This window comes from Syngnathus scovelli, chromosome 2, assembly GCF_024217435.2.
Source record: "Syngnathus scovelli strain Florida chromosome 2, RoL_Ssco_1.2, whole genome shotgun sequence".
In the NCBI taxonomy this organism is placed as follows: Eukaryota; Metazoa; Chordata; class Actinopteri; order Syngnathiformes; family Syngnathidae; genus Syngnathus; species Syngnathus scovelli.
Genome location: NC_090848.1, coordinates 2051093 through 2078681, shown reverse-complemented (window position 1 = coordinate 2078681; position 27589 = coordinate 2051093). Strand labels below are relative to the sequence as shown.

Here is a 27589-nt window from a genome sequence, read left to right as displayed (position 1 = left end):
ACAGCGGCACAGAGGTGACGTGAGGTGAGATGACGTACAGCGGAGGAGGGGTCTAAAATGCGAGTTTACAAAAACTCTCCTGGGCCTCCAAGCTTGTTACTGGAGCTTCTTCGACACAAGAATCTGAAGTATTATTTTACAGTATCCCCAGTGTGACTCTTCATAAGCTTCAGGTAAGTTTCTTCCATGCACTTAATAGACCTTCATAACTCGGATGTTCCAAAAAAAAAATGTCTCCATCTTCAAGATCAATCAAAAGACACTTGAGGCTGGTTTGGAGTCAATGAGGTGTGTCAGAAAAGTTCCAGGACAGGACGAATTTCAAATCCAAAGTGCCATTTTTCCAAATTGGAGTCATAATCCTCTCGAAGCCTAACAGTTTCCCGACGTTCTTTGCCATGCCTTCCTGCACTCTTAGAAGGTCCTCTCATCCCTCACATCTTCAAAACGGGCCCCCTGATGACCCTCTTGACCTTTTGCAAAGCCAAAAACATCACAAGGAACCATGCCAGGTTGAGTAGGCAGGTTACTCCAGCAAGATGATGCGTTTCTGAGCCAGGAACTGTCAGATGCTCAGGGCAGGATCTCATCATTGAAGTGCTGGTTGATCATCCGGCCCGGTGACAACTGGTGGTTTGGGATTGAAAGATATCTTTAGAGGGAACAGTCCTGGAACTTTTCTGACGTCAAATGAGTTTCCACCCAATTGTACCCTCCCCTCAAAATTCGTACTTTTGTTCGTGCAAAAATGAACTGAAACACAAAGCTCAAATGAAACAGTCGCTTTGCTTTTAAGGATTGTTTGAATAAAAAGGGATGATGGAGTTGCCTATTATGGTAGAACAGGAGGACGGGGGAGAGAGAAAGGCCAGACACACAATACCGCTGCCGCCCAAACACAACAGGCCATTCTCTCAGCCCGCGCCACAACACTCCACACAGCTGAGTCCCGGCTGCTATTCTCCTGCTGTTCCCCCCCGCCCCCGACTCTCTCCCCTTTCAATACGGGGGTGAGGAATAAGCAAGGGGGGGGGGGGGGGTGAACCTAAATAGCAGGGTCGTTAAATGGAAATCTGGTGAAATTCTACAAAAAATATTTTCCCTTCACCTCAATGGATGAAAGTTCTTGGCGTGGAAACCAAGAATGAGATTTTAAAAAAAGAGTTTAAATGTAGGGAGTGAGAAAAGGGAGGAGGGGGCGAGGACTATTTCCTCCAAGCAACGTGTGAGTGTCATCAGTGTTTTAGTTTAGACCCTAAACAAACATGTCACACACACACACACACACACACACACGTGCACTCGCCATCTCACTCTACACTCGAGAAATGTTTTACCTCTGAAAACACCTGCCCAAAAAAAAAAAAAAAAAAAAAACCCGCAGAGAGAAACTGCACCTCTCTTCCGATCATCATCCCGAGTAAAACGCCACCAAATTACCTCAACGCCGCCGCCTCTGCATGATATTCCACCGATCTACTCAAGAGGATAAATCCATGTTGAATTGTCCTCTCCGCGTTCCCTCCATCAGTCACGCGCTTTGCAAGTGCTCCAGATTCCGTCTCATTCAAAGCAGGCAGCTGCCGTTTTTCTTCAGAGCTCCCCACAAGCGGAGCAAATTCCAGGTCCGGCCCAGCTTAGAGGCTTAGCCAATGTGAGCTCTTCGCACTCCAGTTCCCGTCGGTGGCCAATGGCTGCGGCCCCTGCCCCCCCCCCCCCCCCCCCTCCCGCCCACAGATGCTCCGCTTCTCGGTCTCACTCTTCTTCGTCATAAATATAGACTCTTGACATTACCTAACACATGGGCTGTCCTGATAAACAGCCTACTTTTCGTGTGAGAAAAACCTCTCCAGGGGTGAGAGGCGGGCTAAAGAAGAGTGTGGAGGGCAACAGGATCAAGGATTAGCGTTAGGATTCGCTATTCTGCATGGAAGGGGAGGGCACTGTCACATACCGCAGATCGAAATTAGCCGATTATCAGTATGCTGAAGATCGGTTTAGATCGCGACGCCGGCCGGCCGGACTTGTCACTCTTGGATTCTGCTTTTGGATTTTTGAGTATGGTGCTTTGACCAAGCTTGATGTGGAGATTACCAGAAGAAATCTCCAAAAGACTTTTTTGATTTGAATGGTCCCACCTCAGTTGACCTCGAGTAAAATTTAATCCAGTAAGTATAAAAGATACTGGATATTGTTCTTGTGTGATTTCTTTCATACCGAATTACGATAGCAAAGCTTGATAATCCTTAACCAAGTCAACACGAGTAACTGACTATCTGTGGCTTATCCATCCAAACAACAGGTCTTCTAGAGCTGTCACTATCCAATGTTAGAATCGATTATAATAATCGGGTAATCGAATAATCGGTGATATATCTTTACAAACATTAAAGTCTATTTAAAAAAAACTTTCATGACTACTGTTTATTTGGGTTTTATTGGTATTATTTTTGTTATTGAAAAATAACTAAACACCAGGATTGATGATCATTGTTTTCCAAAAGTAAAGGCAGATTTTAATTCACTGCTTTCATGATCACATTTTTTTGCATTTGAGGAACTAAATGAAAACTAAGATCAGACTCAGACCTTATCCTTCCTTCCTTCCTTCCTTCCTTCCTTCCTTCCTTCCTTCCTTCCTTCCTTCCTTCCTTCCTTCCTTCCTTCCTTCATTGCTCGGTCAAGTGCTATTTTACCTCAACATAAAAGCTGCCTAAAATATTAAAAATACATAAACATAACTCAAGTCTAATGAACGTTGCTTATTGGCTGTTTCAAGCTCGTGAAAATGAACGGGATTCTCTTTTGCTTTCCAAAATGTGACAAGGCAGTAAAACACTTAGCTGCATCCAACGCATGCTAATAAAAAAAAATGTCCCCCACTTTACTCTGCAATTATGACAACCTTGTTTCAATAAACAAAGGTGATCATCACTTCATTAGTGTAATAATAAAAAAGCAAATACAGCATAAATAATCATGAAAATATATGCTCATTCTTTCACAGCTACAAGCCCCTCCTACTACACTAATGACAATCTCCATATTGAAAAACATTAAAAGATAAACACAGAAGGTAAAAGTACGTGAAAGAAAATATTCCTGGTCACCAAAAGTGTCATCATCCTGTCCCAAGCATAAAGTAAATCAAAGTAAAGTTCTATCCTGAAAAGGTTACAACAACAAGGTTATTCTTTTCCAAACACACCTTTAATTCTGTCAAGTGTTTTTTTTCTTTTCTTCCCTCGCACAGAACGAGAGTCAAAAGCGTTCCACAGTGATTGGATCAAATCAAACCGGTGTTTAGTGAAAAAAAAATTACAAGATGACTTTTTTTACATAACACACTTGACACACATACAATGTGAAGAACAACAAAACAATTACCGTGATCCAAATTGTATATTCATAAGCGCAGAGAGTGCAAAAAGATTGCATAACAGCTTTTATTCCAGTTTACCTTGCATTAAGTCACAAGTGCACTGAGCTGCTTGTTAAAGTTACCTCCTTTAAGATACGCTAGCCATTTTAAATTGATGCAGTGCAGGGACACACACAGAATAAAAAAAAAAAAGTCATCTAAATACCTCTCTGTTCTCTCATTGGATTGTGCAGGTGTACCTAATGATGTGTCCGCTGAATATAAAGACCATGTTACAGAACACACTGACGTAAACTTTGTCGGAATGCGTCATAGGATTACAAATCCACCTTGGGTGATCCCGGATCATTTGAACCTCCGCTCAATAACATTTCCACATTTCAACCGAAAGATCTCTCGGCAGCTCTCATTTGTTTGCCATTGAGTAAAACCGCTCTACTCCATTTGCCATTCAAAACACTCGTGCACGTTCTATGTAAACACACGGTCGACACCTGTCACCGCTCGGCAAAAAAAAATCGGATTCCTCTCGGGAGCATCGTTTGATTCGAGGTGACGTACTGTGTGTATTCTGGGCCTGCTGGGGTGAATATGATGACGAACGAGGAGAAGCCGGGGCCGGTTCCGGGGCCACTCATCCGTTGTAAGAATGAATGGCCGTCATTAGCATGAGGCTCCCCGGCAGCACCCTGCAATGCAGCGACACACACACAATGGCGAGTGCCACGCTTCCCCCTACCGTTCCCCCAGAGAAGCCCTTTTGTTTGGGCAGCATCTGGACCTGACCTCCATGCATTTCAATCTGCTGACACCGCCCCCCCCAACACATACACGCTCCATTCCCTCTCAGCTAGCTCCTGTTCTAGTCCTCTCCAAAACCTGCCTCGACGCAAATCCCCCCCCCCCACTCCCCCCGCCTCCTCCAACCATGTCTTGCTTCCTGAAAAGACGCTCTGTGTACTTGCGGGCCTCATACAAAGCCTGCAGGGTGAATCTGAAAAACCCAAGAGGAAAATGCACCAGGGCTACCGGCCATCTGTCCTCTTGGGTTGGACATGCTTGCTCAGAGTGTGCCCCCCCCCCTCACATGATCCCCCCCCTCCGATTCCCTTAGCCTATATACACAGCATCGGCTACAAACACACACACGGCTTCTGCCACGCATACATCACATCACATACTGATGGCGGATGGTGAGCGTAGAGGAGACGGAAAGGAGGAGCTGCCACTTGCCTGTGCGCGGAGAGGATGCAACTCAAGATGTAATCCGTTTCTTTGTGGGGACGGCAAAGAGAAAAAAATACGCTCCGGCATTCATTTCCCTGAGACCGGCGGCGGAGTGGAAAACAAGGAAGCGAGGGATCGAAGGACAAGAGGGTGGAGGGCGAGGAAGAGAGGATGGAGGAAGACGGAGCAGCTAGCAGCCAGAGTGTCACAGCCAGCAAGCCGCAAGGACGCCGCCACTCAGGAGGAGGACTTCAAGTCGAAAAGGAGGACTGACAGAGAGAGAACATGAGCGAGAGTTGAAGCGGGAGAGAGAGAGAGAGGGGGAGGGAGGGAGAGATCAGATGGGGGAGGGAGGATTGGTCGGCTGCGTATAGGCTCAAACGGCGGGATAACGTTGAGATAACCCTCATCCCCGAGCGGCAGCTGTAGACGTGCGCGAGAAATAATGGAAGGTAGGAAAAGGAGGGAAGAAGACGCCACGTCGGTGGAGGGAAGGGCACCTGTTCGAGTCAACCCAAGGGGGGGGGTCAAGCACATGTGCTCAGAAAAGGGGGAGCAGACGCCCTCGCTTTCACTGCCTTTGTCATTCGGCCTCGTAACATTTGCACGTGCGAGAAAGTTGGAGAAGAAAGAAGGAGGGACACCAAAAAGAATGGGAGGGAGGGTTAAAAATAAAGGGGGGGCACCAGTCCTGGAACTTTTCTGTCGCAGCCCATATAATGATTGTACTTGTTGTGAATGACAAGAAAATAACATCTTGATTAAACAGCGTTTTTGAGTTCAACGAAAATGTCACCGTCTTTTTCTTTTTTTGTGCGCCAGCCACAGAGGCCTTTTCATCTTTGTAAGAGCCCAGCATGTTTGCCACGTAATCACGCAGGAATCTATTTTCAATAAATCAGAACATCATAATCCCCCAGCAGGGCAAAAGAGGCGGATTTACCCATCACATGGCAGAGCGAGAGAAAGAGCAAGAGAGAGAGAAAAAAAAGAGAGAGAGAGAATCACAAAACTTCAAGCAGAATTTACCCGGAAATGAAAATGCTACAAACACACACAAAGTTGGAAATAAAAGGAAGTTGTGTTGTGACCATACTTGACTAATTAAACAACCATTTTCCCGATTGATCCGCTGTGCTTCTTCTCCATGCAAACATTTTTTGTCACCACAAATTAAAAAATGGGTCTTGCGACACTAACTAGCGTGATTTTTTTTGTTCAGCTACACACCAAGATAAGTTTGCTGTAAATATGACTGGCCAATGACATTAATGTCGATCAGTGAGTTTGAATTAATGCTCATTCATTAGAAGCAGGAAATGTTTGATAATTTCATACCATCCGTGAAAGGGGGGGAAAAAAAATGGCCCAAATGGATTCCGGGTGAAAGAAAAGCACATGAGCAGGAATAATAGATGAACAAACAAGATAGGAGCCAAAGAAAGTGGGTCGATCGGCTGAAAATGAGGAAAAGATACTCAAGTCGCCAAATGGATGATCCGGCATGACGGAGTCCGTCATGTTGCGGATGTCGTGTTACTCACAAGGCACAGCGTAGCGATAGAGATTGGCCCGGATGGTCTTCTGCAGGTCGTGGTCTGGGGAAGACTTTTGGAAACGCAGACTCAGGTAGTGCTTCAGGTCTTTGTTTAGCTTGTTACCTGCAAAGAGCAGACACAGGCCGAGTTAGCACACTCAAAATATTCATTTTTATGCCAGATCAAACTGTAATTATTGTTATTTTAATCATGCTAAATCATCAATGTTATTTTAGGACAGTCAGTAAAAAAATAAATAAATAAAAATGTGGGACTTATCTGCACATGTTCCGCATAAGTTCAAATGTACTACTAAGCTAAATGCTAAAAACATAGCTTTTTTTTTTTTCCCTGGGGTATTGCTTTCTGCTTCCAAAGGGATCTCACGCACTGCCGATATAAAAATAAAATAAAAAATAGTACCAATAAACAATGCTTACTTAATTTTTAAATGTATTGGTATAAATGTAGGCCAAATGACACAAGCCGCGTTTGTTTATTTTTTAAATCAAGTTCAGCAAGGCGCAATAATTGTGCATTGAACGAACGAACGAATGAATGAATCATTTCGAACATGATTTAAAGAATAAAAATAAAAACCATACAATATACTTGAAAAGGAGTAGGAAGAAACCTAAGCTAATTATCTCGTACCCCTATCCATCACTTAGTTCCAAGTGAGAATGGCCATCTTTTTATATTGCCTCTACAATCATTTTTTAGAAAGTTCTAGATGCTGCTCGAAAAGTCTCTCCACGCTCCTGCCGGCTACAAACCGTACAGTGCACGCAGATGAACGTTTGTAGTAATGGAGTGGGTTGTACTACAAACCAGTTTCTCATTGGCTAGAATTAGCGGGCCCTCTCTGCATCTGCCCAATGACAGGTGGCGACGATACCGGCTGAAGTCTGAACACGGCACGGCCGCTCACAATGGAGCCAGATGGTCAGGGCTCGCTCTCACGCCAGGCTCTCATTTAGGACCATTTAATGATCTCCAAATTTATCATCCAAGTCTGGGGGAGCTGGCAAGCCCTTCTTGGGGGGGGAGGTGCCATGTCCTCATGTTGGCCTTCCACTGAAGAGGGAGATTTTCTTCTGGACAGCAGCTAATATGGAGGGGAGGTCATATACTGAATGTCCACCTGATCAATAGATATCAAATGGACAAATACAGTATTATGAGTAAGATTTATCAGGATTAAATCCTTTGGGACTATAAATAGAAATTTAGCCTTCAAAAAATTAGGGGCCATTACAAGAATAAATCAAATTGAAACCAAGGGGTGAGCTAATATGGTAGAGGGGGCGGAGCTTAATCCAGTGGGGAAACGAGACAGCCGTTGGTCGTTGCTGTGTTTTTCCAGTCTCACCACAAACACACACAAACACACAACTGTGTAGCTCACTGCCAGCAAAGCACAGTCAGGTAATTGTTACCTAGCAACCAGCCGGTGCTGACGAGCATCATTATGATCCCTGCTAGGCAAGCGGCAATCAGATTGTAAAGAAACACACACTTAATATATGCAAACCTTTTTTTCGGATTGTAAAAGATAAAAGGATGTAGTTTACGCCAAATACAAAATGGTGACTTCACATGTTTGCATCGTGCATGATGTCAATTTTGCTGGCTCACAAGCACTCGCTGAGACAAGGACCTCTGTGAGGAACAAGCATCTCCTGTGGGGATGCACAGCGAGTGTCACGCTCCGTCAGTGAGAGAGTCATCAAATATTTAATATTTATGAGGATTAATGCCACGTGGATCACAGATTACACACACGCACGCACACACACATGCGGAGTCGAACGATTGTACCCCACCGGAGGTCTCTGCGGAAGTGGAAGAACAAATTCATCTCACAGTAGATGGCGAGACTCAAGTTTAGCATTAGAGATTGCAAACAATGGGGTGAACAGAAGTAAACAGAAGCATTGTATAGAGGGTTTGAAAAGTCTACACACCCCCGTTCAAAAGACAGGTTTTTGTTCAATGAAATATAAAACTGAGCTAATTAAAAATTGCAATAATATGGCCTAAAACCGATACAACTCAAATGACACAAGCGCAACTATTTATGTAAATAGCATTATATAGAAAAACAGGAAAAGCCTACTACAACATCTGAATTTTATTTGGGATTATATGGAGGCATTTTACATTTTTAACATGAGCTTGAATGTGATTGGTTAATTCCAAACAAAGCCGCATCCTCAGTCATCAGAGGGTGTGCACACTTGTGCAACCACGTTACCGCAGCGGTTTATTTGAACTTCTCTTCTAGAATGGATGTCTTTTTTCCCAATTGAGCTGTACAGAATGATTTATCTTTGAACATCTGAAGAGTTGAAGCATTTAAACAGGGGTGTGTAGACTTTTTATACCCGCTGTACATATTAGCTATCCTTTGCTCAAACTTGATTTGTGGTAGCTCTATTTGCATTTGTGCTAGTGCTTTTAGTTAGTTAGACCTCTGTACTTTACAAGTCGCATGTTTTTGGGACATAGTGAACAACTATTGAGTGATTATCGATTAATTGATTTTATTCAGACTTTTGACCAGACTTCAAATTGATTTTTTTTTTTCTTCGGTGTAAGCATTCAGAATGAAGATGGGATCTAGTAAGACATTCACGATGACCCGCCATCATTTATGAGCTTGGATAAACAATAAAAAATAAAAATCGAGAGTGGAAAGCGACGCTGCGCTCCTCCCTGCGACGTTTTCGGAGCTGGCGGCTAAAAGACTGTGTGACACAGACCGTTATGCTCCTCAGCCGGAAGGATGCGAGGCCGCTGTCCCCTCACAACCAAGAGAGAGACGGCTTTAACCCAAATAAGAGTGGATTATACCATCCGCCATGCCTCCGGTCAACATTACATAACCTTAAATCTAGTTATGCGGCCCGGTCTCATTTTAGGACAGAGGGGATGCTTCGTGCCCGTTCAAATATCTCACGAAATGCTGATTTACGCTTCGGCCTCCTGTAAATCACCGATGAATCATGCCGGTGGATATTAATAATCATTTCCTCGGCATGCCGTGGTGGTTTGATCATCCGGCATGGAAACAAAACGGATGAGTTAGGCACTGGTGCGTGTCAGCGTGCTTGTTGTGTGTGAAGCTAAGCTCAGCCTCAGCTGCTCATCGGCATTCAGCAGCCGTCGTCCGACTCAACACTGCCCTCTGTGTCTCCCAGCCTCGCCGCTCATCAAAGTCAGCTTCCTGCAGAGCCGTTGCCACGGCAACCGCGGGCCAACCGGCAAAAGAGAGTCGCAAAGTGCAGTTTTTATAAAATGCTGCCCCCTAGCGGTCGGTCTTAATTGACCAAATAGGCTTCGAATGGGATTTTGTTTTGATGATCTTTGCCCCCACACATACTGAATATGTGACAGTACACAATTTGAATTATTTAATTATTATTATTATTTATTTGATTATTTAAACTGTCATGTTTGATTTTTTAATCCATGTACATTACAGTTATGCTTGTTTTTTTATAGTGCTCTTTAAAAAATTCGAGATAGAAATAATGACAATAATACAACCCACGTTGATTTTGTTTGGCCCAATAATGATAAAACTACATCTCAAAATAAACAGCAATGTGTCATTTATGCCGTATTTCCCTTTGGCTGAGTGAGATAAGGAAGTGGAAATGCATGCTGTTTAAAGAGTAAATCCAATTGTTTCAGTAGCTTCCTGTAGGTCTCAGGACATCCTGCCAGTCTCCTGTTACTAAAGCAAATGTTTCACTCCGTATTACCTAACAGGACAGGGAGGGGCTGTCTGGAAGGGGTCAACATCAACAATTGACACGCATTTTGTTCTCATATCATAAATCCAATCCTCATTGCCTCGTTTCCACTCGCAACCCAAAAATAGGACAAATATTAAGCGTCTTCCAACTTGAAGTTAAAATCTGCCGTTTTTATTTCTGGTTTTGGTGGGATGGCAGAGTGACGAGGGAGTGGAGAGGAAAAAATAACAATCACAGAGAGAGTTTAAAGCGGGCTCTTCTCCCCTTCTCTAATTATAACCAACCACACTCTGGGCTGCTTTCATCTGGTTCTCAACCAAAGCCCGACTCAGTGGGCTTGCGGCATCATGCACAAAAAAAAAGGCCCAAATGAGAGCAGAACCGTTTTTTTTTTTTTATGCTTAGTTTTACTTCCATACTGTGACTCAATACAGTTCCACTCCAACGCTCCAATTAGATTCACACCAATCCAATGACATCGTTTTTACAATCGTGATCTAGCGACCCGACAAATGAGCCGAAAAGCCGGTTTTAACCACATTGCTCGCTTAGCACATTTCTAATTTCCAGTACACGCTGCTTACTTTGCACATTTTCAATTTACAGTACACGCATTAATTGTTGACAGTCAAAATAAAGTTGGTGTCGCAACTAAAGAAAAAACAGCAATCAAACAAAAAAAATGTCTCATGTTAAAATATTCCGACAACTAAGAATGATTTTTATTGTAATCCGGACGGTGGATTGCCCACGTGAGTTTTTTTCCTCACCGCTGGGCTGCTGAGTCAGAATCAGAAGCGTATAATGGGAAAACTGGTATGACGAAAGAATCGCAGGCGAAGACGCGCGCATGCGCAAGCGCGCATGAAGAGCAGAGGCGGCATGTTCCGCTCCAGTGCGCCGCATCTGTTCATTTCTAAATATAACCAGAGGAACCCGTGCTCAACGCTCCCTCCGCTCTGTCTTATTATTTGAGCGGGATGGTAAGAAAAGAAAAAAAAAAAAAAAAAAGAAGCCACATCAGAGACAAAGACATGTTTCGTCATTTTAAAAAGGAAAAAGCTCAAGAAGGCCGAATGACGCTGCTATACAAGAAAATACAGAAGATATTTATGATTTATTATCTTTGTGTTCATTGTAGTGATGGATAGAAAGCAGAAATGGGTTTATGGAGATACCATCAGTTCCATTTGGCTGCCTACTCAAATGTCATTGGCTGCCTGGGCGTCACAGCAAATCTTGCCCCGAGTTATCCGTTTGACTGCAGACAATGAGATGGACTTGAAATCCTCACAAGAATACACGACTGCTTGGACACGGATGCGTGAAGAAACGCAGATAACACCAATTTTTCAATTAAAAAAAATCACTTGTGCAGGGGGAGAAAATAGTTCCGGTATGAGAATATTTTGTCATATTTTTTTTTCCAATAAAAATACATTTTATTGGGCAATAAAAGTCACAATCTTACAAAATGTAACCATATTTTGTCAAAATAAACATCCTAATATTATGATATTAAGTTTAACAAGGAAACAAAGTATTTATAATTTATAATAATATATAATTAATAACAATAAATAGGTAAATAAATAAATAAATAAATAAATAAATAAATAAATATATAAATAAATAAATAAATAAATAAATGTGTTTTTTTTTAATTAAAAAAAGCCTTTCCTATAATGTCAAGCAGAAAATGCACCGACTCTCAGATTTCCTGATGGGCACTTATCTCATATGATGATGCAAACTACACTTGCCTGTAGGGAAGTAACAATGATATCTTTCAGCGATATGGGTGTTGCCAAGAAGACTAAATAAAATGCAACATGATAGAAAGCATCCTGCTACTCTAACTTTAAAAAAAAAAAAAAAAAAAGCACACCCGGCCAGAATGCTTTTATCATTTGACAGTTTTAAAAATACACTTCCATCTTCATTTTCTGCTTTGTGATGATTGTCTGGTGATTCATTTACAGTGATGCTTTATTGCCGAAACACCCGCAACAACCATTTAACAATTCAGCGAGGCTCTCTAATGAGATCAGATAGCCATAAAACAAGAAAACGGAGTAGGATTTGTATCCCTGACAAAAGGAGCATTAAATAAATTAAGACAAATTAAAAAAAAAAAAGCAAATTTTGCTGACAAAGCAAATACTTCTCTATTGACTCCACTCGAGCGTCGCTGATATTTACAACATTTACAAGAATTTAGGGCTGCAGTGCAGCTGGAAGACACAGCCACTGATTTTATAGGCGGAGGCAAATTAAAAAAAATATATATATATTTAAAAAGCAAATTTTGCTGACGAAGCAAATACTTTGTCACGATCGTCTCTATGGACTCCACTCGAGCATCGCTGATATTTACAACATTTACAGGAATTTAGGGCTGCAGTGCAGCTGGAAGTCACACAGCCACTGATTTTATAGGCGGAGGCATATGTCACATTGTGGTGTGTGTGTCTGTGTGCGTGTGTGTGTATGTGAGTACATGCCAGGAGGAAAATATCATCTTGGCAGACGCACATGCTCATTACAAAGAAAGCCTCCGAGCATCCATGTTGGACATGTGAAGGGGAAACGGAAATCTCAATCAAAGACACACAAGCACCATAACACAACAATGTCTTATGGGTATTATGCAAATGCATCCAGCTGCACACACAGCTGTTTATACGCAACACATCAATCCCGCTCCAATGTGCACATGGGGTCGCCGGGCTCGCTCTGCTAATTGTTCGACAAAACTATCCATCTTCGCCGTGACGGATACAAACTAACACTATCGTGTATTGTGCGAAGGTTTCTTGACAAGAATTTGAAAGTCTGATGGAAGCTTTGATAAACTGCTTTGACCAAATAGTTTGAATATTACTTACAAATAGAAAAATAAACTATTCAAATAATTCAATTAGAATTTATTTCACAAAAGTAAATGATATACCTAAATAAAGATTTAAATGTACAAGTTAAATACAACTGAACAGTGCTTAGGCAGTGATTCTTTAGCGAACCACTAGAGGGCGCCTGTGAGTCACATGATGAGAATCATTGGCATACGCTCATCACAAGTTCTCACATTTAGGAAGTGTTATGAAATGTATTATTGTATTATTTTTATTTTCTTTTACAGGCATGACATTTTTCATCATCCTGCAAAAATTATTAAAGGCGGCGATTGTTAGCAGTTCTCACCAAGAAAATGGAGCACCACATGAAGGGCAAACATGCTGCACCCCCACTATGTGCATATCATGAAAAATAAGCCCTGACATCTTTGCACAGTCTAGCTAGCAGAAAGCGTTTGGAAGTCAGGATGTTTGTGGTCAGCAAAGGGAAGGCATTTTTAAAAAACCTGTCTAGAGCTGTCCAGTCTGGTGTGACGTTTGAAAAAGCTTAAATATTCTGAGAATTATTTATTTAGAACACGCTGGATGAAGTTTAGATTTAAAACATATATCATTTTTATCTGCTTTTGAACATTTATTTTCCAGCTACACTTTTAGACCACACTTTCTGAGAACCACCCATATAGAAAATGTCCATTTGGTGGAATTAATTCAAAAAGTTATCTCTTAAGCCACCATTTTTTTTTTTATGGATGCAGTATTTTCTTGACATCAAACCAATGTTCCATGAAATGTTGCATTGCAACATCTGCAACACGACTTGATGCCTCCTCACACAAGAAGCATTCTTTCAGATTAACGTGGCATCAGCTGATGGTACATAAAGCGTTTTATACACGAGTAAAGCGGGACTGGATCAGGTCAGCCTCTCAAGGGCTTACCAGCAACCTGAATCTGGAGAGATTGACACAATATATAAAGAGTGGATGGGAGCGAGATCAGCCGAGAAATCCTCTAAGGATCATCTGGTAACCTTGCTCAACTATTTTTACGGAAAAATACTCTCATGTGTGGCTGAACTTTCGTTTATCAACAATCATATAAACAAATACTTACTAAGTACTTCATCCTCTAAAATCCATCTTGATGTCAGAAGGCCATTGAAAAATTGGAGCGTGAGACCACCATGATAATCTATTTGTATCTAAAAGGAGGTGTAATTGGTACCAAAAGAAATGACAAACTAAAGAAATTGACCATAAATAGAACGGAATCATGTGGGAAAAAAAAAATGCGTGTAATGGTGAGTAATCCTTTCCAGATGTGTGAAACGACGAGTCACACAGTTTAAATGTCAATTTAGCCGCACTCTTACACTCTTGATGCTTGATTGCAGGTCCGACTGAAATCTGTGTGTGTGTAAATAACAATAACACAAATAACATTTGAAGGATATCCAAGAAATCACCAAATGCAACTTTCATATGGTACAATAAATTATAGTAGAGGCAAATCTTTAAACTATTTTTGTTCCTAGTCACGCTCTGTGTGCATAGGTGGAGTCTTCGTTTTTTTGTTATTTTTGTCACGCTGCGTAGGTAGAAATGGGTGTTTGCGCCGTTATGGGAGTGGACACTGCCAGTTTGTTTTGGTTGGATGGACGGACATATTCTTTTATGGGCAAAATTTAAAAGACGATTAAATGGCTGTAAAAATAAAAATAAAATAATTTAAAAGACGGTTAAATGGCTACAAAAATAAAATAAAAGTAAAAATAATCTGAATAATATTTTACTTGTAAAGTCTTGGTTAAAAATAGAGAGGGAAAAGGGAGCGCTTCCTACCAAGAGGAAGGAGAGCATAAAATAAAATAAAATAAAAATAATTTAAAAGACGGTTAAATGCCTACAAAAATAAAAGTAAAAATAATCTGAATAATAAGAATAATATTTTACTTGTAAAGTCTAGGTTAAAAATAGAGAGGGTAAAGGAAGCGCTTCCTACCAAGAGGAAGGAGAGCATAAAATAAAATAAAATAAAATAAAATAAAATAAAAAATAAAATAAAATAAAATAAAAATAATTTAAAAGACGGTTAAATGGCTACAAAAATAAAAATAAAAGTAAAAATAATCTGAATAATAACAATAATATTTTACTTGTAAAGTCTAGGTTAAAAATAGAGAGGGAAAAAGGAAGCGCTTCCTAGCATGAGGAAGGAGAGCAGCTAAGAAATACGTCGAATGTCAAGCAATCCGACAAGCTTTTTAAGTCCACCCGAATACTGTCAGTTGACCATAATCAAGTTGGACAAATTGCTCCTTTTTAAAAAATAAGTCGCTCACATTCTGGAAGAAGAACATCACACGGATTTCTGTGTCTGTAATGCTCTTACATCCTCACCATGTGTCTGAGCTGCACACAAGCCAACCATTTAGTCTAAATATACAACTCCCAAGTGGCCAAGAATAAAACAGAATGTGCATTGGTGGCTGCTCGTCATCATCAAATACCTTTGAACTATTCCATAACCTGCAAAACCCAACCAGCCCAACGAATTTTTCACCACCAAACACACCAAGGGTGTCAAACTCTGGCCCAGCGGGCCAAATTTTGGCCCGTTGTGTAATTATATTAGGCCTGCGGGGGAAAAATTGAGCATTGACTTTATGTATCAATACTAAAATTACAAATAGTCTTCACTTTTACAAAATAAACATTCTTTTTTTTTTTTAAATTGAATACTTTTTACTAGTCTCCGATTTCAAAACCAGTTATTTATCAGTTTGTTGTGTAGCCTATACTGTATATAAAATGATAAGTTCATACATTTATTTAGGTTGACAGTTAGTATAATGATGAGAGGAGTTGAGAGGAGCCAGATGAGGTGGCTCGGGCATCTTATCAGGATGCCTCCTGGACGCCTCCCTGGGGAGGTGTTCCGGGCATGTCCCACCGGTAGGAGACCCCGGGGACGACCCAGGACGCGCTGGAGAGACTATGTCTCTCAGCTGGCCTGGGAACGCCTTGGGATCCCCCAGGATGAGCTGGATGAAGTGGCTGGGGAGAGGGAAGTCTGGGAGTCCCTCCTAAAGCTGCTGCCCCCGCGACCCGACCCCGGATAAGCGGAAGAAGATGGATGGATGAATGGTTAGTATAATGGCCCTCCGAAGGAAAATATGACTACAATGTGGCCCGCGACAAAAATGTAAAAAAAATGTACACCCTTGCTCTAAACAAACATTAGCATTGGAAACTGCAGTCTCTGAAGTAAGGTTGCAAATATTTCTGTAATGGAACTTTTTGAACTAAAGCATCATGTGCTAACGCTACGTGACAAAAAGATTTTTAAAAAAAACTCTAAAATTAGATTTAAATCGTTTCCCTCAACTGTGATCCTTAATTCTTTGTGACATCAGAAAACGATAAGATGAACCTTTGAACTGTCACTGGATTCCGCCGACGATAAAACCGCTACGCTAGTAGGTCAAAGTCCAATTTCTGATGGCAAACAAAAACCACACACAAGTATGTGTCGACAACACAAATTCCATTAAAAAGCAAACTGAAAGTTGAAGAAAAGCAACATTGTCACCCCCCTGTGACATTAAACGTTTGGCATCCCAATGTCAAGTATTATTTACAAAGTGATAAGTTAAGTCCAGAGCACACACACTGTAGCTAGTTTAATGTTCCGGCCTTTCCTATGGAATGTTCTAGCGTGCCATTCAGGTGCATTCCTCTATGGGAGCACACCTGGAGGGCTCGCTCCCTTTCAAACACACCAAGATTTTGTCTCAAGGATGATTAAGCCCGTGTAATTTGAGCCTTGTGAAAAAAAAATAGGGGGACGGATAACCCCGCAGTCCCTCATCAGGTCCGGGATATCACGGCTCATGGAACATAAAGGCTTCCGATGCACAATTAGGCACAAAGGAAGAGTTGTGAGGCTGCAAACGAGACGAGAGTTGTTGAACATAATTAGAGAGCAGAACAATCTGCTGATTCATGTAGGACGCTAATGACAAAGCCACAAGGAGGCATCAGCGAATGCTTCAAGTCTGCAAAATGGAGCCCATCTTTGCTCAGCAAAACTTTCACCAGGTTTGATCTTGAAAATCAAATTGCCGAAACCTCTTCCCGTGTCTTTGAGCTTCACAGCCCAAGTCGAAACTAACCTGAAACTCTTATATAACCACGTTAATGATTTCCCCGGAGACACTCTCAAAGCTTTGAGATGTTGTGCTGGCGTGTTGAGTGATCATCTTGGACAGGAACATGCCGGCGATATTTTCAAATTTCAGTAACCACAGAGGGAGGCATCATGAGTTTTAACACAAAAACACAACCGACTGGACGGAGGAAACAAGCTAACGTAGCATCTGTACTTCTTAGCGGAGGCTGCAGACCCTGGGCGATGGCGGATCCAGATCGTGAAGATCCACAGCTGCCCACAAGATGGGCCATGCCCATGTAAACAATACAGCGCCTTTCATTTCTAATCGATGGAACACAAAGTACAGCAACACTACAACGACACACTATTGGTACAAGTTTGCCAATTTGTGTTTTGGGAGTTGAGCTAAGGCTCTCAAGATGATCTTACTGTGCACTTTTGGCCTCATGTGTGATGACCCTGTGTGTGTTTGACAAACAAGTGCAGGGGGGCTGTCACTCATTTCATGCCAAGCTTGTGGGACTTGGGAGGTGCTGTGGAATGAATATTAGGAGCCCCCAAAATCACTAGTGATCCCTCGCTACTTCGCGTTTCGTTTATCGCGGCTTCACTACATCGCGAATTTTGTTTTCCAAATTAAAAAAACATTTAAAAGTCAAAATAAAACTTCTAAATTGAGAAAACCTTTAGGACAATGTAGTATTGCTCCAAATGTTCGTTTACATTCCTTTATAAGTCCGTTTTTGCGTGTTAGCATGATCGCGAATTAGCATCTTTCCACTAACTCGTTAGCATAGATAGATAGATAGATAGATAGATAGATAGATAGATAGATAGATAGATAGATAGATAGATAGATAGATAGATAAAAACGAATTTCACTTGAATTAGTGCTCTTACCTTGACGCACAGTCTTGAAGATGATTGGCCCTTTGGTGCACGTGATGACGGTTAAAATGTCATAGAGGGGTAATCCGGATACAGGTAGCCCTTCAACCTCCAGGATCAGCTCCCCCTCGTTGAGTTTGCCCCCTTGGTAAAGGACAGCATCCTCTCGGATGTGTCCAATGTGGGCAAACTGTCCATGTTCAGCCCCACCTCGCAGCTCCACGTTCAGCTGGCCGTACGCGTCGCGCACAATTACGCACTCGTTCACTTTGGTGATCCAGTGGTTCTTCTTTTGGATGACTTTTGCCATGGTAATCCAAGTTTAATCCACTAGTGCCGCCGTGAGACTTGCGATCTTGTTGATGCATAGCCCAGAGGTAGTTGCGACACTCCAAAAAGTTCACAGTATTGCTGGCTCATTCCAAGTTGGAGCCGTTTTACGCACGTCCCGAGCGAAGCCACGCTGCTTCCTTCCCGACGCTTCAATGTCATTTGTTAGTTCCTCTCTTGTTGTTTCCGCTTCTTGAACAACAAACACGCTCTGATTACCCGCGGTGGCATCTAATCCGCTCCCCGACCGTCCCTGCTCTTCTTGCATCCTTGTTCGCCCATCCACTGCCCACCTCGTTCATATGTTTTTTTTTTTTTTTAAACTTTAAAAATAAGAGTTCCTAAGCAGGACAGTGCCTTTAAGCAGGTAGCACAAGTTGTGTTGTGGTGCACTCAGCGTGCAGGATGAGTGGACAAGGCGCGCGCGCGCGTCCGCGTCCGCCTCCTCGCCTGTCAACGCTCCTCCCACCAATCTCCAAACGGATTACAGCACCAAAAATGAGCCCGACTAAGAGCTTTTACTTTTTCTTCATAAATAATGCAGATGAAAGATGTTTTATCATGTAGGCTGATGTACGGGAAATTGTTGGATCAAACTCAATGGGTGTCACATTCAGGTGTTTGTGTTTAAATAGATAATTTTCTGCCCCCTTTTATTTTTTAATTACCTGTATTGAAAAAAAATACTGCCTTTTTTAGTTAAAATAAGCCGGTCAGTGACTCATCATTTCTTTATCAGTTGTCATAAAGTTGCTGATCCTTTTCGCTTTGTCCTTTTGTGATAAGTTCATTTTGGCATGCCTAATATTATTTTTTCTGTTATGTCAATATTTATTTTGTCATATAGGCCTGATGACTTCCATTATATAAACTCGGTTTACTTTGTGAGAAGTTGTCAGTGCTTCGAGCTTTCTTCCACGTAGAACGTCTCGTTTTCTGTTTTTGATACTTCATAAAGACTTTTACTTTTTTACTTTTCAACTGTTAGCTAAATTGTAATTCTTTGTTAAAGCACTGATACCAGCAGTACTTTAAAAGGATCATTGTAAAAACCTCAATACCCAAATAAAGCAATTTTCCTCGAAATTACATAAAGGTAATGGGAATTTTATTTTCTTCTCATTCCTGTTCATAAGATGTCACAAAAGGGCAACCACGGCTGGTATCTGTACCTTCCCATCATTCCACAAAAATATCACAATTAACATGTACAAACAAGAAGTCTGGGAAAAGTCAATGAAATGAAAATATAATTGTTTTGTGTGACTGATGGTGCGTTTGTAGACGAGCGCTAGCTGCAGTGTCAGGTGAGAAACACGTCACGGTTAGAAAAACAGTCTTTCCCTGTTCCAGCTGAATCTGGGCCTGTGTCAGTGTTACGAGGGCAGTGGCCTGAATAGGAACGTTTGAAAGGCAGCTTTCCATCCCATTTCCTCTCAATGTTAAGTGCCTCGACATGCGTGATGGTGCGTCTCTTTTACTTCCTGTTGGTTTCTTCTCACCTATCATGTTCCTCTATGCTCTCAGTCAGGCTTCTGTTTTCCTGTTCTTGATCCTGCGCACTGGTACTACTTACAAAGCCAGATAGAAAAGATGACAACGTTCATAAAGTTGATTTAACATGACATGGTTTATTTAATCAATGGTCCATTTTGATCAAGCCAATAAAAAATTACAGATGCCAGGTCTTGCATTGTCTATCACATACAATGGCCCAGTTGTAATACTGTGCTATACCCACTGGCGGAGCTAGAGGGCGCACCACGTGTTGACTTTTGGGTATTTTATGATTTTTCATGGAAGTTTTTGCAGACCTCCTGATATATCCTTGGGCCACACTTTTTTTTTTTAGTTCAAACTGCACATAGTATAAATAGTTTCCTTCAGCACTGTATTTGTTTTGGGAGTGGCAATAATCTGGTAACCAAATGAAGAGTCGACAATCAATCCAGAAGAGTCAAATATTAACCAGCAAGTGAAATGTTGTATTGATTCGTCTTGGTGACCAGAGAATAAAGAATAAGTGCCAATTGTCAAGCCTCAATGTGTTCTTTATATACTTACCAACCGTTTCCTTTGTCAGGCTATTTGCTGACACAATGTTTAGGGCCTAAACTTTAGGCCAATCGCTCTATAAATATCTGCTTTACTTATCCTATTACGCCCTCGTGTGGTTGTTTACAGAATGCAGCTTAATCTTCAACATCGTCCACTTGTTGAATGTTGCTTTCTTTTTAAATGCAATGCTGCACCCTGTTGGCCAAATACGGTGTAGCATGATTATGCAACAATACATATATGCATCTATTTAGATATTGAGAGTTTTGAAGAGGTTTCATATTTTCTTGGTCGAGCCAGCTGGGATGAAACATTTTGTGAGGGGGGTGAATCAGGTTTATTTATTTGTTTGTCTGAGAAAGATAACTTCTCTTGAGTCCCATTTTTTTCCAAACACCTCTGCTTCACGTCAGTCTTATCAAGATGGAAAACAAAAAGATAAATCAAAATAATATTTATTGTGTTTGATACAAATGTTTTGGCAGCTCCCTACCTGTTAGAGCTTTGCACTATGGCATCAATTTCAACACCTTTGCTGTCCTCTCTTAAACTCCAATCACTGTTTTCTCTCTGAGGTCAAACAAGGATCAGTCTCCAGAGTAAAAGACATCTGGGATCCTGATGACTGGGTTTTCACTCGACGCGAGCGGCTCCAAGATAGCATATGCTGCTCTTACAAAAAAAAAAAACTGTAGAAAAACAATTTATCTTCCTGGAGTTGTACTTTTTCCCATGGCCACCAATCGGATTGCCTCACAAGGGGTGTAAGGCCACACGGGAATGACGTTAAGGTCTCCCTCGGCAATGTGGGAAACGGCAAGCTGCTATCTATTAACTTGAGGGTCAAAGGTCAGATGTCAAATGTGAGCTTGTCCCCAATTGCAGGAGAGATAGGCAGAGCTCCCATTCAAGCTAGCCATGTTTTCTCTTATACTTGATGAAAACATTCAAAATAAATAGTTTTACATCATTAGATCTCACTCACGTTATTTCGCTCGAAGAAGCTTTTTTTTTTTTTTTCCTGTTACTCCTTGTTTGAACTTTAAAGTGAACGTCAATTAGCTTGTAGCACATGCGCTGCTCCTCATGTAGGCTGCTCAAGTGAGAGTCCGCCCAAAATAATATTTGGACATGCGCTCTGTTGATTTCGGTTGATTAGGCTCGTGTGAGTTTACTGACACACGTGCACGCACACAGACACACACACGCACACACAAAATAAAAATGGATGAAACTGCTCTTACAAAGAACAATGTTTCAATTCACTTTGACCCATTCATCCTGCTTTTAAATAAAATGTAAAATGTATTTATTTATTTTATTATATTAATTATAGTATATTATTTAATTATTAAATTAATTTTTACTCATTTATCTAATCAATTATACGTTTTGTAATTCATCCATCCCATTTTAAATCAGATTAAATTTCTATTTAAAAAAACACTGTCACTTTCCATCAATGTGCTTCTTAGAAAAAGAGCAGAATGACAATTTTAACGACGTGCAACTACAGCAATCGAATTAGAAGCAGATTTTTGAACAGACTCCAAGTCGTGAAATTCAGTTGACCAAGCTTTTATAGCACTTTCAATGTTGTGAAAGACATTTATTTTTGTGGTCCAGTCCATAATAGTGGAAAGCTTCAAAAATATTCTACTAGGCAAAAAGTAAACACTTAAATATAAAGTGTGTCCGGTTGTGTTGTGAGGAAGAGAGTTTGTGCGTGTGTTTATTTGTCAGTGTTAATGTGCCATGGAGAGAAAAGTTCTCTGGAACGCTCAAAGTGATGTCATTTTTTTCTCACATGGATTATTTGTTTTTGATTGCTATTTAAAATAAAAATAAATTCCAGCTCTGATTAAAAAAAAAAAAAAAAAATCACATCTTCCTAATCGTTGCACACCCTGAAATGAATCAAATCAAATCCTCCACTTTGCGAGTAAAAGCCATTTGTCAATCTAAGCGCCCCGGCCTTGTGCGTCATGTAGCCACGCTATCTTCTCCTGGAAGGTCTGCCCTCAGTGATCTTATTTTCTTAGAAGCCGACCTCTGACCTCCAGCATGGCCGATGAGAACCTTCCGTATCTGCTCACTCCACCGGGTGGTCAGTACAGTACCAGCACATGACAGGTCAGATACTGTGGGAATCCTCCCAAGGGTAAAACCCGCTGAGAGCGAGCCTGGAATCGAGAGGTGTTAGTTAGTGGCGCACCAGTTGGACATGGCCAAAATCATCAAGCTCCCTTGCCAACAATCTCAATCAAGACCTTGCAGTGATTTCACAGACGTTTGCTCTTCAGCTTTCACCCGAAAAGTCAATGCATTAAATTGGGAGTCACTTGGAAGTGAATCCATTGAAAACTCCATTTAAATCTTAGCAATCTCCAAAGCTGTACGTAACCCCCCCCCCTTCGCTAAATAGGATTCATGAGGTCAAAGTTCAGACATCCCACTGGGACCTGTTATCACAGCACGGGCTACGTGACCAATGGGGACGTCCCAGGGGGGGGGGGGGGGGGGGGGGGGGGGGTGTCACCTCTTGGAAGGCTCCCATCCAGAATCACCGTGGCCTGAGGGTGAAGAAGACAGCGCCGACGGTATAAAACAGGTGGCATGAGCACGCAACTCTACCAGAGCCTCGGCTTCCACCATTGCGGGACGCACCATTAAGAGAAAAAGGGGATCTGAGTGTCTTCAATCTTTGAAATTTTTCTTTCTGTCTGCAAGAAGCCGCCATGGCAGTGTGGACAGTCTATTGGGCATGCTTGCTTGCCGTGTTAATGGCGATGAGCACGGGTCATACTTTGAGAAGGTAAGAAGATTCCTTTTTACTCAAACTAGGTCATAAACAGACAACATCAATGCGAGAGGGGTCTTGAATTTTCATTAGTGCAATGGGCCACGCAATTTCTAACCAGATGCATGCCAAAAATACTGTTTTAATACTAATTTATTATTTTTTATTGTTTTATTTTTTTGTAATTTTGTTTGAAGAAAAAAACAATATAGACGTAATTTTTTTTCCATTGTAAAGGGTTCTCCGCATAAAAATGACCATTTAAGGCCAGCAATAAAACGTTAAACAAAAAAACGTTAAGTGCAAAAATTCATTTTGATCACTCCAAATTGTAATATTGAAAAAGGTCCTGCATATCTTTCAGAGTCAGCAAAAAACATTAGTCCTACTCACATTGTAATAGTTGAAAAGCAACTGACTGCCATCTAGTGGTGATTGTTGATATTACAACCTTAAAACTACACCCTGGATATTTGCGGCATATGTGATTTACATATTTGCAGATTTTATATATTTTTTTTTCACTATTGTGTCATCTTTTGGATTAAAGGATTTTGCCACCCAGTATTTTTTTTTTAGAATTTTGGGAGGTTGTAAAAAAAGTTATATGTATAATTTCAATTAATCAAGGACTCACTAAGAGTGTGGTACCATGCGGCTGGCCCTCCTTGAGATATCGATATCGCTACCACTGATTCAGATGAATTCATTCCAACAGTGCCTTGTGATTAACAACAAGAAGAAGAAAAAGTTTTTAAAAGGGGCCACATATTGCAATCCGAACACTTCCTCGAAGAAAGCAACATAACTTAATCATTACTACTCGGTGGAAATCGCATCCAGCAAAACTGTGAGGGTAGACCACACAAAGCTCAAAAGCCCCCCCAAAAACCCCAGAAGTGATTTTGTTTACAACTTTTGCTTCCTGCAGCTTGGCCTTTAAATTTTTTTTTCTTTCCCTGGCTAGGGATCAGACAATTCAGTCTGTATTTCATTAGCGGCAACAAACTAGAATGATGACCATTATTTTAGCATGTCACCCTATACGGCCTCACTCCGATCATTCTGTTTGCTGTTTGTTTTTCTTCGGACTCACGAGGATTTCTTTTCCCGCTTGTCTGCTTGGCTTCCAGAATAAGCTTGAAGAAGATGCCGTCTATCAGGGAGACGCTGCGGGAGATGGGCGTTTCTCTGGAGCAGGTGTTGACTGAGCTAACACAGATGAACGCGCAAGACTTCAGCAATGGAACCGCTCCCACTCCTCTCACCAACTATTTGGATGTGAGACATTTACTGTGTTAAGGAATTCAAATCACGTGAAAATACGTCTGTTATCGTCGTCATCGTAAAATCTCCATTTCTCTTTTGCGCCAATAGACACAGTACTATGGAGAAATCAGCATCGGTTCTCCAGCTCAGATTTTCAACGTGGTGTTTGACACGGGCTCGGCTAATCTGTGGATCCCTTCGCAAAGCTGCTCCCCTTTCTCCACGGCCTGCTGTAAGTCGATCAACAAGCACGCATGCGGCAGGAGAAATGTTTGTTTTGCGCGTGCGCGGGGGTTCCCGTGACGTCGGTTGACTCAAATGAACTGTGACCTTTCAGTTACTCACAACAGGTATGACGCCTCCATGTCTCGCACCTACATGGAAAATGGAACAGGATTTTCTATCCAGTACGCCTCGGGGAACGTCCGGGGATTCCTTAGCGAGGATGTGGTTGTGGTGAGTTAACGATCCGCAGATTTGCGTCGCCGTCATGTGACAACAAATGATTTGTGCAGAAACTACATGCGCATATATCATGAAGGTTCACCATCAAGGACCACGTTTAGATTGCCAATATCACCAATTACCACTAGATGGCGCATATATACATATATGCACCTAAAAACCTCCAATTTTCTTAAAAGCAGACAGTGCGCCTTATAATCAGGTGCGCCTTATATACAGACCAATATTGAGCCACTACAGCAGGCGTCTCGAAAGTCCGGCCCGCGAGCCAAATGTATATATCTTATATATGGACAAAATTTTAAAATGGGCCATTCATTGAAGGTGCGCCTTATAATCCGGTGCGCCTTATAGTGTGGAAAATACGATGTGTGTAGATAGATAGATAGATAGATAAATAGATAGATAGATAGATAGATAGATAGATAGATAGATAGATAGATAGATAGATAGATAGATAGATAGATAGATAGATAGATAGATAGATAGATAGATAGATAGATAGATAGATAGATAGATAGATAGATAGATAGATAGATAGATAGATAGATATGCGCCATCTAGTGGTGAGTAGTAATATTCCAACCTAAAACTACAGACTCATCTCATTCTCGTCCTTGAAGGTGGGTGGAATCCCCGTGGTACAGGTTTTTGCCGAAGCCACCTCCTTGTCCGCCATGCCCTTCATCTTTGCAAAGTTTGACGGCGTCCTAGGGATGGGCTACCCCAACGTCGCCATTGACGGAATCACGCCAGTGTTTGACCGCATCATGTCTCAACATGTCCTCAAGGAGGAGGTGTTCTCTGTTTACTACAGCAGGTAAGTTGAAGTCTCACTTTCATTGGTCCAGAAAAGAAACAAAACAGAGGTAAATAAATAATAAATTATGTAAACCTTACAGAATTTATTATTTCGTTATTTCTGTTTTGTTACGTTGCCAGCACATTTTTTTTGACACAAGATAGCTCAGCGTGGATAATTCAATTGAAAGTGAATGAAACATTTGATTGCAGTTACAAAGTTCAGGACACTTAGAAACAAAGTAAAGAAAACAAAGTAGTTTACTAAAATGACTAACAGAATTCTGGGATTAACATTGAACAATGAAATTGACTTCAAAAGAACACAAGAAAATCCATCCGTCAATCCATTGTCAACATTACTTAATCTCTTCAGGGTGTGTGTGTGTATGTGTGGGGGGGGGGGGGGGTGGCTGGGACGATCCAACTGACATCAGGGAAAAGATCGACCTGATATGGTCGCCAGCCAGTCGCAACGCACAACTTAAAAAAATCACCAATTCAATGTCCACCATAACATTTGACCCGCATCAGCAAAATCGCTAAACTAAAAAATCTGGCAAAAAAATCTCCTCTGCTTTGTCACACTTAAAGTATTTGATAGGATTCTAGGAAGAGGAAAGAAGCCATCAAATGATGTCTCAAACCCTTGGAAAGGAGGGCAGTAATATTTAACACACTACACCCTATTAAAATCTTTATTTTATTTTTCTATTATTTTATTAATGTTATTTATATAGAGATTTTAAAATAATTAATCATATTATTATTACTATTATTATAATTAATCATTATAAATAATATAATTTTGATAGGGTGTATTAAAATCTTCCTTTTATTTTTGTATTATTTTATTAATGTTATTTATGTATAGAATTTAAAATAATTAATCATATTCTTATTCTTATTATTATGAGATCCAAAAGGGGCAGATTCAAAATCATTGCAAAAAAAAATCAAGGAAAATTTACTGGCATCTCAAATTAAAAAATAGAGCAAAAGTTTGTAGCCATAGCTTTCATATATCTTTGTGCGTTGATTTCAGGGATCCCCAGCATTCCCCTGGTGGAGAGCTGGTTCTAGGTGGCACCGACCCAAACTACTACACCGGAACCTTCAATTATATGGAGACCAAAGAGATGGGCACGTGGGAGGTTGTGATGAAAGGGTATGTTTTCACAGCCGAATCGTGCAAATAGTTGACACGTAACATCTGTTTACTGCCCGTTTGTTCATTTACTCTTTTAGTGTTTCTGTGGGAACAGAAATGATATTTTGCGAAGAAGGCTGCACAGCTGTGATCGACACGGGCTCCTCCTACATCACAGGCCCGGCCTCGTCCGTTTTTGCGCTGATGAAAAGCATCGGAGCCCAGCTGGATGAAAGTGGGGTAAATTTTCCGATTATTCTTTTCTTTCAACACGTCCAAAATGGTTTCATGCTGAAAATATTTTCCCTGCCCACCATCTCACCATAACTGATGTTTTTTTTATGTCTATCAGTACAAAGTCAACTGCGACATCGTGAAGACGTTGCCAAGTATTGCTTTTCATCTCGGCGGCCTCGAGTACTCGCTGACGCATGACGATTATATTCTATGGGTAAGTCAAATTTCGCGACGTTCAAATGTCAATGACGGACGCTTTGCTGTGGCTCTAGCAATCCCAGATCGAGGGGGACGTCTGCATTGTGACCTTCAGAGGCTTGGACGTGCCACCGCCGACGGGTCCCGTTTGGATCCTGGGAGCCAACTTCATCGCCCGCTACTACACCGAATTTGATCGTCGCAGTAATCGGATCGGTTTTGCTGTAGCGGTCTGACAAGATGGCTAACGCTATTTGCGACTTCCTGCTAGCGTCGGCACGCCTTCCACATATAGCCTGTCGAGGGACCGATTTGCTTTTTCGCTTTTTTTTGTTGCACTCAACACCTTCTATTTATGAAGCCTTTGTAATAAGACAAATGTGTGTCTCGCCTGTAGATGTTAAACTGAAATAAAGTTGTGGGAATTCCATTTGTTGATTCCATCATG

General features: G+C 41.3%; 2 protein-coding genes and 1 long non-coding RNA gene across 17 annotated transcripts in view; 1 reads left to right on the top strand and 2 right to left on the bottom strand.

Moving 5' to 3' along the window:
• Positions 1 to 18570, bottom strand: part of LOC125988226 (membrane-associated guanylate kinase, WW and PDZ domain-containing protein 1) — a 46282-nt gene extending 27712 nt beyond the window's left edge. For 10 of the 15 annotated variants that reach the window (XM_049753120.2, XM_049753123.2, XM_049753122.2 and 7 more), the window contains exons 1-2: positions 17846 to 18568; positions 6154 to 6270 (exon numbers count right to left, since the gene is read on the bottom strand). In XM_049753120.2, coding sequence (XP_049609077.1) covers positions 6154 to 6270; positions 17846 to 18143 — 415 coding nt within the window. In that variant the 5' untranslated portion in view covers positions 18144 to 18568. Of the gene's footprint in view, positions 1 to 1440; positions 1663 to 4615; positions 5066 to 6153; positions 6271 to 17845 lie in introns of those variants that run through there. The other 5 variants (XM_049753133.2, XM_049753134.2, XM_049753124.2 and 2 more) reach the window with 4 other exon arrangements.
• A 3330-nt stretch (positions 18571 to 21900) lies between these two features.
• LOC125989403 (uncharacterized) overlaps positions 21901 to 27589 on the bottom strand; it is a 49358-nt gene continuing 43669 nt past the window's right edge. The window contains exon 7 of the long non-coding RNA XR_007488674.2: positions 21901 to 22404. This is a non-coding gene — a long non-coding RNA (uncharacterized lncRNA). The remainder of the gene's footprint in view (positions 22405 to 27589) is intronic.
• ren (renin) lies at positions 22807 to 27571 on the top strand. The gene is made up of 9 exons (XM_049755739.2): positions 22807 to 23036; positions 24155 to 24302; positions 24399 to 24522; positions 24628 to 24746; positions 25379 to 25575; positions 26602 to 26724; positions 26805 to 26946; positions 27059 to 27157; positions 27216 to 27571. Exons 1-9 carry the CDS (start codon positions 22960 to 22962, stop codon positions 27375 to 27377), a joined length of 1191 nt encoding a protein of 396 aa, XP_049611696.1. The 5' UTR covers positions 22807 to 22959; the 3' UTR covers positions 27378 to 27571.

Excerpts from the sequence above, each read along its gene's own strand:
- ren (XM_049755739.2), top strand. The coding sequence starts at position 22,960 with ATGGCAGTGTGGACAGTCTATTGGGCATGCTTGCTTGCCGTGTTAATG. Across the intron at positions 24,303-24,398 it reads CTCTCACCAACTATTTGGAT|ACACAGTACTATGGAGAAAT; the intron begins GTGAGACATTTA and ends TTGCGCCAATAG. Across the intron at positions 24,747-25,378 it reads TTAGCGAGGATGTGGTTGTG|GTGGGTGGAATCCCCGTGGT; the intron begins GTGAGTTAACGA and ends TCGTCCTTGAAG.